The sequence below is a fragment of the Pieris rapae genome, chromosome 9 (assembly GCF_905147795.1).
Source record: "Pieris rapae chromosome 9, ilPieRapa1.1, whole genome shotgun sequence".
NCBI classification, from domain to species: domain Eukaryota; kingdom Metazoa; phylum Arthropoda; class Insecta; order Lepidoptera; family Pieridae; genus Pieris; species Pieris rapae.
This window is the reverse complement of record NC_059517.1, coordinates 7081835-7094223: the sequence shown is the minus strand read 5'-3', so window position 1 is coordinate 7094223 and position 12389 is coordinate 7081835. Positions and strand designations below refer to the sequence as shown.

At 37.9% G+C, this 12389-nt stretch overlaps 2 protein-coding genes across 2 annotated transcripts; one reads left to right on the top strand and one right to left on the bottom strand.

Annotated features, from left to right (window-relative positions):
- Positions 1–70: 70 nt before the first annotated feature.
- Positions 71–655, bottom strand: LOC111003684 (28S ribosomal protein S21, mitochondrial). Its single transcript, XM_022274332.2, has 2 exons — positions 356–655; positions 71–288 (listed from the first exon to the last, which is right to left on the bottom strand). The coding sequence occupies exons 1-2, from the start codon at positions 527–529 to the stop codon at positions 172–174; spliced, it is 291 nt and encodes a 96-aa protein (XP_022130024.1). The 5' UTR covers positions 530–655; the 3' UTR covers positions 71–171.
- Positions 656–1142: 487 nt separating this feature from the next.
- On the top strand, positions 1143–10725 carry LOC111003690 (WD repeat-containing protein on Y chromosome). The gene is made up of 17 exons (XM_022274340.2): positions 1143–1459; positions 1535–1838; positions 1961–2118; positions 2191–2367; positions 2752–2931; positions 3163–3396; positions 3479–3731; positions 4383–4519; positions 4622–4710; positions 5998–6192; positions 6621–6743; positions 7434–7600; positions 7890–8101; positions 8501–8682; positions 9179–9320; positions 10185–10382; positions 10504–10725. Exons 1-17 carry the CDS (start codon positions 1202–1204, stop codon positions 10642–10644), a joined length of 3150 nt encoding a protein of 1049 aa, XP_022130032.1. The 5' UTR covers positions 1143–1201; the 3' UTR covers positions 10645–10725.
- Positions 10726–12389: the final 1664 nt, after the last annotated feature.

Here is a 12389-nt window from a genome sequence, read left to right as displayed (position 1 = left end):
TATACAATATTTTTTTAATCATTAACTTTATACAACTCTTTTGAAGAAAGATATTAATTAAAATACAAGGTTAGGTAACAAACATTATTGATGAGGTAAAACTAAACATTCTATTTAATCATTATTATAAATAGACACACTGCATACATTGTTGGACATATTTATCTACTATTAATGACAACCAGGGAAGGGCTCGTGCCTATTCTTGCGGAGAACAAACTGGATTTTTCTTTCCATATCTTCATTGTATATAGCTTTACATTTTTCGTGGTTAACTCGTCGACGAGTCTGAAAATAAATAATTGTTTGTAGAGAATAAAACTATTTATTTATAAACATACAGTTGGAAACTAACCTGGAACGGTTTCTCATAATGTCGGGTGAGTCTAAATTGTTCTAAAATCCCTTCTTTCCCAAGAATTCTGTTTAGAAGTCTGCAAGCATCGTCTACGTTATTGTTTTTTACAAACACCGTGCGGGCGTTGAACGATGGATGTCGATTACCTAATAATCTAAGAGTCAAAAACATCGTTCCTAAATTGTTTGTAAAAAATAACTCAGTATTAAGTAACCGGCAATCTCTAAATAAATTAAAATTTAAATGTTTCGACTTTGAATTGGTTATTTTTTTTTCAATTTATCGCTAATGGGAAAGGCATTGACTTGGATTATATCTGTAAGTTGTCATTTTGAAATAACACAGACCAAGATTACATAATACTATAGATAATAGATATTATTTTGAAACGCAGGCTTTTGAAATATGTACACCAAAACTTTTTAAATTGTTGTTGCATTGAAAATGTTCAAAGGTAATTTTAAAAATAATTGATTTGATTATGTATTCATTACTGCCTGGTGTTTTTTTTTATTTATAACATGAGTATGACGATAGAATGCACGCAGCAAGTATTTTAGTCTGTGCTACCACTTATTATTTCAATTAATATTTAGATTTCTCAAGTTTTATCAATACTGTGTGCATGAAGACCTCGGAGAGATACTTCATATTTATGCAAAGTATATTTAAAAAATACTGTATTATGTATAAAATTGATTGTCGTATAAAATCTCTTTGAATAATGACGTATTATAAATATTTCAACTTTCGATCATTACTTTGACTTTATTACATTTTTTTACTTGAATAATAGCTGTTGTCTGTAATTATTTTTGTAGAAATAATAGCTTAAGACAAAAAATGGCGAACGACGTGGATGTAAAATCAATAATGTCGATATCATCAAAATCGGAGGGTAGCACTGCACCTATCACTCGAACCAAGTTGAAGAATGCTCCACTTCACGAAAGATGTACTATACCTGATATGGTGAAAATTAAGGAACTGTTTCAAGCAGCGTATAGAAACAAAATGTTACCGAATGAATTTAGAAATCTACTACGGACACTTTTAAACGTTGAGTACGATGATGATGAATTCAAAATACTATTTCTAAAAGTAAGAATCTTTTGTATTCGTCTACTCTATACACTTCGTGCCATATCGATTTATAATTTTTTTAATTAACCTTAGATAAATACTTCACGAGAGGGTGAAATAGATTGGGATGAGCTGGTGTCGCATTTACTTCTGGGCTACTTTCTCAACGATCCGGAGAATGAGCGGGCTTCGCTGCAGTTACCCATAATGGGACTTCCCACAGTAATGCGTTCGCAACATCGTCATCCTATTTCTCGCATATGCTTTTGCCCGGATGTTGCCAAGGACCGTAGCACAAACAATCTGACTGGGAACTATATTACGGCGAGTCGCGATGGCATGATTAACTGGTGGTCGCTTGACATGACACTTTTACGCACCGCTTTCTCATCAAGTCGTTAGTTCAACTTAATTTCTATATTCTTGAGCGTTTGTAGTACAGTACTCAGTGTTAAGCTAATAAATATTTATATCTTAAATAATTATTATGTTAAATAATTATAAGTTTCCATATCGCAGCTCACCTGAAAGTCCGCACTACTTGGGTTACGGACATGGTATGTATGCCTGACGTAAACATAATAGTCACGAGTTCTACGGAGCGAGATTTACGCTTTTACGATTGTACAGCCAAAACCTTCACATTGAAGATCGTCATCACGAGTTGGGAATATATGGTAGGTATATAACAAGAAAAAATAGGGTTTGTTTATCGACAATGTCAGAAGCGAGAATATTCTGGATTTCAGATTTGCACGATGTATTACCATTTTCACCAAGACATAAGTGAGAAATGCACGTTGATTTGCGGTGACGTAGGCGGCAATGTCCGTGTGCTGCAATTCTCACCAGTGGACCGTGGGCCTTTTCGTAACCAAGCTGGTCGAGCACTTGTGCAGTTGCGACACATCGACTTGCAACGGCGGGTAATGATATGCTTTAAAATGCTAAAAAAATTCACATAAAACACTTTTTGTACCCTAAGATAAGGTTATAAACAATAAAAGATATAGAGTTAGTAATAATTATTTAATATCTATACTATATATGTTATAATAACTGCCTCGTTTGTACAAAGATTAACGCATTCGACTGATTAAGAGGATTCTAATGTCTCCTAGTATTTGTAAAGAGTAATGGAATAGTATCTTTTCCGTATATACGCAGTCTCTATAGAGATATGATGTCATGGTCGTCGGCCTGTGCATCATGAAATGAAAAACAAGCAGTACGTAGACTGATAATTTTTTCCCTCAATTTAAATCGTATACATAGTATGTGCATTATTGTATTCAATAAAAATTTTGCAGCCCCATCTACTGGCAGAGATGAAGTTGACAGAGTTACGTGGAGTTCACAGTGAATGGGTACGACAAGTGTCGTACTACGCTTCCCTGCATTGCATAGTATCATGCGCCACTTGCCCAGATTCACTGCTTATGTGTGACCTCGCCGGCTCCAAGACGCATAACATGTTCCGTCTTGACAAAGTTAATAATAATCTTAATTTTATTTTAATAAGCAGATTAGTTTTGATATAAAATTAACTCATTTTGTTGAAAAAACTCGGCTTTAACGATAACTGTTTCATACTTCTGACACTATTATATAGATAGGGTGTTATATGAACACAACTTTTATCGCAGTTCTTTATAATTTTTCTAAGTTGAAATGTAGTGCTTTAAAGAAATCCGTCTATTCTGGGATTACAATATTTTCAGGGTATTCAATGCTTCGCCTTCGATGAAGAAGCACATGTTCTAGTGACGGGAGGACCAGACTGCTCGGTGCGTGTGTGGAACCCTTTCGTGCCTAGTAAGGCCAGCGCAGCCTTACACGGCCATCACGCGGGTATTGTCGCCCTCGTGTTGCAGAACCGTGCCAGCATCGTATATTCTTTATCGCGCGACCGAGTGATCAAGGTCTGGGATGTCCAGGGTCAGAATTGTGTGCAGGTAAAATCGTAACCTTAAGAAACGGCGATACGGAAACTTGTGTACTATTAAAGTTACCAACGTAGTCTTAATGTTAACACAGACGTACATCGACATTCCGGCTCAGGTGGGAGAGCGCACGCCCATCTCATGCGTCTACAACAGCGCAACACGCGAGTTGATTCTGGCTGCCGTCAAAATAGCTATATTAGTGCTTGACGAACAAATAAATCCGCACCACACAGACGGATTCACACACTCTCGAGCTATAGCACGAATTCTGTACAACCCGCTCTTCAAGGTCATCATTACCTGTGGTATGGACAGCATCATCATCAACTGGGACCCTCTCACTGGTAAGGCTCATATTATGGATTGCGTCTGCTTTTGTATAGATATATTGCAACCAACTAGCTTTATCAGCCGTTCAATTAACAGCCCAGCTGTTTAACTAAACGGCACCGTTTAAATAACGGCCTGAAAGATATACAGCAGATAAACTGGCTGGATATTGCTTAGGCCATTCGTACGATAAGAGTCTCGCAGAAATAACAAAGATATAACATATGACTAACATATTTCTATTAAATTTAATTGCTTGAGTCAAATTCACAATTTTATTGTCACTACACTCTTCCAAAGTTGTGGTTTGCCGGCGCCATATTGTCAGTTTGAAGAATTTCGTTTAGATTTTGAGAGTGACAGAATGTGAAAGTAAATTTAAATTAACAGTCAACATGCTAGGCTAGTTATGAAACGTCATCGATCCAATTCATTTGCATAGTTGATTAATCAACTGGTGAATATCTTTCAGGCCGTTAGTTGAACGTCTAGGCAGTTAATTGAACGGCTAATTAAACGAAAATGTTGGATGCGACAGATACATATTCAAATTTCACAGTATTAAGATTAATTTTCCATTCCATTTTCAAATTATATTTACTGTAAGTTTCATTATTGTTTTTATAGTCGTGAGTCGAGGTAGATCTTGAATAAGAAGTGTGTAGGTAAGCGCAACGTGCTTATTCGAGAGGCGCATACACGACTTCTGCATGGCGAGTTGATCCCGGTCGAGATCACGGCGGCCTGCTTTGATCCAGGTGACCAGTTGCTGCTCACCGGCGCAAGGAATGGGACGCTTAAGGTTCGTGGAATTTACAATGCGTACACTGCTGCTTTGGTTCATTGAATTTTACACGTGATTTTTTCTGATAAGTATTGAAGTAAATAAATATAAGCAAAACAGGTGTGGAACTTCAATACGGGAGTGTGCTTGAAGGAGATGACGATAGAGCACATGTGCGAAGTGACCAACTGTTTCTGGGTGGAAGGACGGTATGTGTTTTCACATATTTATTTATATATAAAGCAGTAAGTAGTAGTAGTAGTAGTAATAATAGTAGAATTATTCTACTGTTCATGTGTATATCACGGAACTCTTAAACGGTTGAACCCATTTGAATGAATTTTTATTGTTGTTGTGTTTGGGTGGCGCCCTAGATGGCTTATATTCACAAATCAGTCCGGCAGATGGCGTTGCAGCCGATATCTATACAGCAAATAAACAGCTGGTAAATCTTCTGTATTGTTCGTAATAAAAATGAAAAGCTAATCTCAGGGTATATATATAAGTAGCTAATTACGAGTTAGAACAGAAATGCTCAAAGAGAAGATTCTTAAATGAATTTAATGACTAGGCTTGTCGGATTTTATGAGGTAAAGAGTTCCAAAAGTTGAATACATTTTAAGTAGGAGTTTTTATTCATTCAAAAATCATTTATTCATATAGGTAACTAAATTTACAATTATGAACGTCAAAAAAAAAGAAATATACATTAATTGATATTAGAAAATCAATAAACTCTCCGATATATTTATTTATCCTTTATTGCCTTATACAAAAACACACATAACAAAAATAAAACAGTTACAAAAGATATAAGGCAAAGGGCGGCCTTATCTCTTACAAGCGATTTCTTTCAGGCAACCCTAATGAGAAACAACCTTAAAGAAACACCATCAGAGGGTAGAATACAAAAAATAAAAAAATAATTAACAAAATAAACAAAAAAACTAAAAACTTAAAACAAGCGTTACTATAACTAATTGAATATAATAAAACAAAATCAAAGAAAAAATAGCATTAATAATAAATAAAAATAATTATAGACAAAAATTTAAAAGCCAATAAAAAGGTTAACCTATAAAAATAAATATATATAAGCAGAACGAATTACGAGGTAGAAAGAAAATGATCAAAAAGAAGCTTTTTATATACATTTAAAGATTGCGCTCGTCTAATCGTCGATACTTATTTTAATCGCGATTTTTTTTTTTCGCAACGTTTGTAAGTAGCTGTAACCACTACACCATGTCCCACATCATATCTTAAGTAATAAATAATAATGACATAAACTAAAAATTAAGATTTTTCTCATATTGTCAAAGAGACATCAGCAGGAGGCATGGTGAAATAGGAGTACGCACTCACATTCTCCGTGGGAACAACACGAAAATGCATATTCGAAATAACTAACATATCACACACAAATATACTAATAAAATAATATATTACATAATTAATATTTTGAGTCGTTTTAAGAGCTATGGTATTCTCGGTAGAATCCTGGCTGTGGGTTGGAACAGGCATGTAACAGAATTCGAGGAAGGTGGGACCCAGCGTACAGGAAAATCATGGGAGACGCGGCACACTGATGATGTGCTAGCTGCTGCTGCGCGGCCTCCTCTTACCCTCGCCACTTCGTCATACAATTCAGAACTGATATTCTGGAAGTTGGAGACTGGACAACCGTATCGGTAATAAAACTGAGCTTTTAAAAACGTATTAAGAATATTTTGTACTTTAAACCAGCAAATGATATTTCCGAACCAATTCGACTTAGGGTCCATCAAGAAGAGAGCGTACTAATTTTTAAAAGGCTCTCAACGCACTAGCGAGCTCTCTGGCATTGAGATTTTCCATGGGCGGCGGTATCACTTAACATCGGGTGAGCCTTCTGCCCGTTTGCCCCCTGTTCTATAAAAAAAGAAGACGAAGAATAATACTTTTAACAATGTACCTTATTTAAGTCAGACCCACTATAGGCCGCGGGCGACAGATGGTTATAGGTGAAGACTTCTAGTAAGCTGAAAAAAATATTGCTTCGTTGGAGAATTGTAAGAGCTGTATTCTCTGCCACGAACGATCTCATGTATGTAAGAAATTAATTTGGACGATATTGTAGGAGATTTTCATGTACGGAACCGATGCTGCGTATTAAGATGCAGTATAGCAAACGCGCTGCCTCCCCTCACACCGCTGCGGGGTCCTCTGCGAATCGAGGCTCTTCTATACTACGACGACCTAGGTTTATATACATAATCTAATAACAAATGTCACCCATACATAGTGAAAATTGTAAAGCCTTTACGAGCCATTTGACAAAGTATTCAACATTTGGTTTTATTCAGGGGCAATACTTACACGATAAATCTATCATTCAAATTACTTATTAGTCTTAAGTAAGGGTAGATCTTAGTGTTTCATGATTTCTCAGTAAAGACACACGTATAAAAAAAAAAGAATAATTTTGTTCCTTGCGTATTTAATTGTCGTAATTTTTAAATATCTACACTGTTTGGAGTTGTTATTACAATCGTCCCCTTTTATCTAAAAGTAGTAAGTATTGTCGGCTTTCTCTGTCATATATAAACAATTTTTAACGAACAATATTAAAAATTCCATTTTAATGGATTTTATCACTAATATGCGCGCTGTTGCAAATGCTTTAGAGCAGTCATTATCATCTAGACCGGTTTTTTTCCAACTTGAAGCCGACGGGGGCAATTTGGGGCAAAACATAAAGAAGACCTATTATGATTTAACAATTTATTTTCGATGAATTTTACCTCAACCTATTTTTGTTTCTTAAAACAATTCAAATTCAAATAACATCCCACACACCACACAAAAATGTGAAAACACTGATCTAGTTAGCTTTGAGTTTGAATATTATCGTAAAATTAGTTTGAACATAATTAAATAATTGTATGTAAAGCATGGGTGGTGCGCGTGATTCGCTAATCGATGCGGCGACTGCGATGGAGAAGGCTCGCGCTCGACGCGTTTCCGCGGTGAGCTTACCGGCCCGTGCGCAAGTGATGCGTCAACTCGCCGTACACGCTATGGTCTTTCTGCAGAGCCGCCCCGTGCACATGCACGTCGGTTAGCCTCACAATATAATCATATCTTTTTTTTTTTTTGGAGTTTATGGCCTGGTATCTAGACCTTTAGGCCAAATATAATCATATCTTAATTTAAATTGCACAGGTTATAAACATTTTTGAATAAAACTTGACATTAGTTTATAATTTTTGTCAAGAATTTAATCCTTAATTTTGTCTATTGCCACTCCTCAGTTTTCATTATGCGAAGGTTATCTACTGAAAATTTAAACAACGATATAATTTGTTTTATGTTATGTAAAGATAAAACTTAACACCACTGTTATCAGCGACTCTGATGCTGTCCCTGGAAAACGGACAAGTGCAATGCTGGTCAGAGCATCCAGCGGGTGGCATCCAGGGCGCCTTTCAGGGCATCCACACTGCCGGTGACTACGTGTCTGCCTTTGCGACTGATGTCGATAATAACTATCTTTTCACCGGCACCACAGTTGGCTATATCAAAGTGTGGCTCATGACTAATTATCTCACCCAGGATAAGGTAATGAGTGGGATCCTTCGAAATTATTAAATAGTTTTGTCTAGTAAATACGAAAATGTTAGTTTTAGTTAGACGCATCGCTTTTAGATAAATTTGTACGTACATTACACTACTAGTACCCACAGAAATTCAAATGAGGCATGGTTTCTAAGTTAAGTTTTTCATACAAAATGATTATTCAATTTCAGATTTTATTTGTCCTAAGAGTTTAATTCTTACACTAATTGTTGTAATAAATGTTGGCTACATTGTCTATACATTTGCACTTTAGAATAGATGACTATACCAATACTATTACAATTTGCTACTATGACTGTTTATACTAAGAAAAAAGAACGTATTTTAGAGATCATTTAAAAGTGACGTTGGAGAATTATGACTGACTTGATTTACTGACAGACGCACATCAGTATGCCGAAGTTGCGGCTCAAGTTTCCGTTCCTTTGGCGCGATCGCATCGAAGGACGCGCCAAGCGATGCGTCAGAGACCAACCGCTGCCTCTGCTACTCAACAGCTACAAGGCGCACCTGCGCTGTGTCACTAGCCTCGCCTACGTCGACCACTTGGAGTTGCTCTTCAGGTATAACTGACATCTAATCGAGCTAAAAAAATGCTGTAAACTAGCTGTTACTTTTTCCGCGCTAATTATCAGTCTATGTTACAGGAGGCAAACGGGAAGTATGCTTACCTGAAGCTTAGTGATACCGTCGCCCATGGACACTCGCACTGCCAGAAGGCGAGTGTAAGACGTTAATTAAATTCAGTTTAGCTTTTTATAATATGACATCAATCAATAATCACCATCATCTTTAGCCTCTTTTTTGGTCCATTTCTGAATGTAGTACCGCTCCATTTTATTCCAGTACGCCCTGTTGTGGCCTCTGCGTCCACTGGAGGACAACCTAGGGGGGTGGGCCACCGCGCCATCTTTTATTTTACCGAGGTCTCAATTCAAAGAGCCTGCGGTTCAAACGGTTCTTTTCCATACCCGCTTTGTGGACGTGGCGATTAAAATAATGATATACCTACATAAAAATACAGATACCATCTGCTCTTGTTGTAATTACATTTTGCAGTGGGTCGTCAGACTACAGCGTTCGCGCATGGCGGCTGTCAGGTGAATACGTCGGTACATTAGGTAGCTTCGTGCCGTGGTCGCTGACCGACACGCGCTTCCCCCCAGATGTGCAAAAGGTCGCCAGCTTCACTACTTTCAAGGTAATGGCATCTTACACTACGTATTAGTGATTTACACCTACTTTTATAAAGAGATTCGACGAAACAAATTATTCCCAATGTTTTTTGTATAACACGGTCACATTATCTCGAGACCTCGCTGGAATGCGAACCTTCCGCCCCTTTCTCCTTTCACCTCCCCGCGCTCGCCATGCGTCAGTACGGTTAGCAGTTTCGTTAACACAATATTTGTTTTGTTGGAAATCTCATTGTTTATAATAATATCCTACTATAGTACGGACGCGGAGCACGAAGAATTTCGTACAATGACCTTTGTGCCTACTGCCAGTGGTTAAAAACATTTTTTTTATAAGTACGAATATTAAAAACGGTAACTTTGATTTTTATTTAGACTAAACGGCTTGATGAATTTATGAAAAGGAAAAGTTATGATTGCGACTAAGATTTGGTAAAAAAAACAGAAATACTCTTAAAAAAAACATTTAATTTTAGTCAGAGGCATCTATTTCTGATGAACTATCAGATGTTTCGCCAGATACGTTACTACTTATATACTATACTATAACATATATACTACTTATAACAAAACAAACCAAAGTACATGTGCACCACCACATGTCTTTATGGTTATGACTAAAAGGTTTACAATCTCTGAATACGGCGGTCACTGCATCTGTGTGAGCGCAACGGCAATATGTTTATGCGCGAGCGACAAAGACATAAGATGAGGGGTCATTCTACGAAATTCTTCGTGCTCCGCGTCCGTACTATAGAGGATGCTTGTTTTGCGCACCATATCAGAGCGCCGACGCGACGTGACGTCATCGACGCCAGGTCTCGAGATAATGTGATCGTGTAGTATGTTTATAATGCGTTTTTTGACAGGTGTGGCGAGGGGGATGGGTGTCTCGCTACGTGCCAGGGCAGGTGGAGATAGACAAGCTTCGCGATATCACGGAACTGGAGCTGCGCACTCGCACTTTCGGTGCACCTCCACCTCCGCCGCTGCTGGGAGATTACTTCGCACTACCGCATCGTCCTGATGCGCACCAGCCTATTCGTCTCGACGATTCACTTCAAACGGTAACTCTTCTTATTTTAGTACAACCTCTATCTGGTATCAATGTCACTCAGATGTATTATTAAGTATATAATATGTTTTTATATTCCGTGATTAGAAAATGTATAGATGTTGTTGATACAGATTCCACTATATACGCACCTACGCATGGCATCGACACAGCCCGTTCGGCGGCCTCCAACCCCAGAACTTGTGCGAGCCACGCGATTAAAGCGAGCACCTGCCCGACGTCCACACTTCGAACCACCCGCGCCTCCACAGTAGACTTAATAAACATAGACAATGATAATAAAAATTATAAATCTGTTTATTATCTTTATTATGTACAATAAACGTTTAAAACTATCTAAAGTAATTCATTTCCTACAAAACTAAATAATTAATGGTATTCTAAAAGTAAACTATCTAAATACTTTAAAGTTATCTGAAATATTGTAAAACTATGTCTAAACTAAAACTTGTCGGTCATCGTTTACGCGTGTTCTTCCTGTCTGCCTTGGCGAGACCAGCGAGCCCCACGCGGGCAACAGCGCGTTGCTGCAATTCTGCCAACTGCATTAGGGCGGGCGAGTTAGCGGGCAATGAGTTTCCCTCCACAGTTACGCGCACTAATCCCTCTTTGAGATGGTCCTGATAGCGCAGGACCTCTATTAATTTTAACACACTTATGACGCTTATGTTGTTATGGGAAATGTTAATGTAAGCAAGACTCGTGTTCCCGACGGAGTGCAACTCGCCATCTTGGTACAGAGTTTCGCTGAAGGGATTGTCGTTGGGGCCTATTGAGTCCAGGGTGGCTGCGTTGGCAGCCGACATGATTTCGACCACGTTCGGCACCTGATTAACCGCCAATGATACGTTCGAACGTTTCCCTGCAACTTTCTTGCGTCCTCCGCTGCGGTCGTCTATCGGTTTAACGTTGTGTGAAGCGACCGCTTCTTGGTAGAATTTTGCGTACACATTCTTATATAGCTTTAGATATTCGAAATTTTGAAAGCGTTTACAATAAATTTCATCTTGCGTCAAGCGAAACTGCATTAAACTATTAAAGATGGCAACAGCACCGGTGTCTGTTACTTGGTTCTCAGCAAGATTAAGATACCGCAAATGACGATTGGAGCGTAACATACTAGCGAGGGCTAGAGCACCACGGTCTTTGATTAAGTTGAAGCCCAATGATAGTAGTTGCAGATGGCAGGGGGGCCTTCGATGCTTGAGGAAGACAGCTAAGGCCTCACAATCTTCATCGGTTAAGTCGCAACCGTTTAAGCTTAGATTTGTTAAATACGTTCGATGTTGAAGAACTGCGGCGCAGTTGCAGTGCGATAGCGGGGATTTATCTAAGCAAAGTTCGGTTATTCGAGTCTTGGATAATATACTTGAAAGTTCATAGATCGTTTTATAACTGCAAGGACACAATCGCAAGGTAATTTTATAAATATGGGGATGGAATGGAATACACAGCTCGAATATTTTGAGAAAATATATTGGCAATATGGTGTTTATCAGTTCGAGCTCGACGACACTCCCTTGTGTATTTGATACAACTGTCACAAAGACAGTATTTTTATTGCCGCTGCGACTCAAGTTTTTAGGGATTTCCTTTTTTTCCGTAGTTGATACTTGCGCTTGCGACCCCAAGTTTGCCGTTGACTTTTCTGCTTTTGTTTTCTTTGTCTTGTCGCCCCGATTCACGTATTCATCTGAAAGAAGTAGATAGGAAATATGATATATAAACGCAATTTCCGACTCATTCATGATATAAAAATTAAAATAACCTTTTACCTAGAATTCTAGTAGATACAACCACACTGAATGGCGCTTGGAGCTGATAACAGGCATAAGGTAAAAAGTTTACGAGATCGAGGGGAGTACATAGGTTGTCATCACTCATAACTTCGAAACTTAATGATTCTAATAAAATTATAAATGTGTTTTAATATTCGGTACAAAAACTCGCAAAATAATGACAAACATGTGTCAGTTATTAAAAACTTTAATTTATGCTT

Coding starts and splice junctions, on each gene's coding strand:
- LOC111003690 (XM_022274340.2), top strand. CDS start 1,202: ATGGCGAACGACGTGGATGTAAAATCAATAATGTCGATATCATCAAAA. Junction 1,460..1,534: donor TCAAAATACTATTTCTAAAA/GTAAGAATCTTT, acceptor AATTAACCTTAG/ATAAATACTTCACGAGAGGG. Junction 10,383..10,503: donor TCGACGATTCACTTCAAACG/GTAACTCTTCTT, acceptor TTGTTGATACAG/ATTCCACTATATACGCACCT.
- LOC111003684 (XM_022274332.2), bottom strand. CDS start 529: ATGTTTTTGACTCTTAGATTATTAGGTAATCGACATCCATCGTTCAAC. Junction 289..355: donor ATTATGAGAAACCGTTCCAG/GTTAGTTTCCAA, acceptor ATTTATTTTCAG/ACTCGTCGACGAGTTAACCA.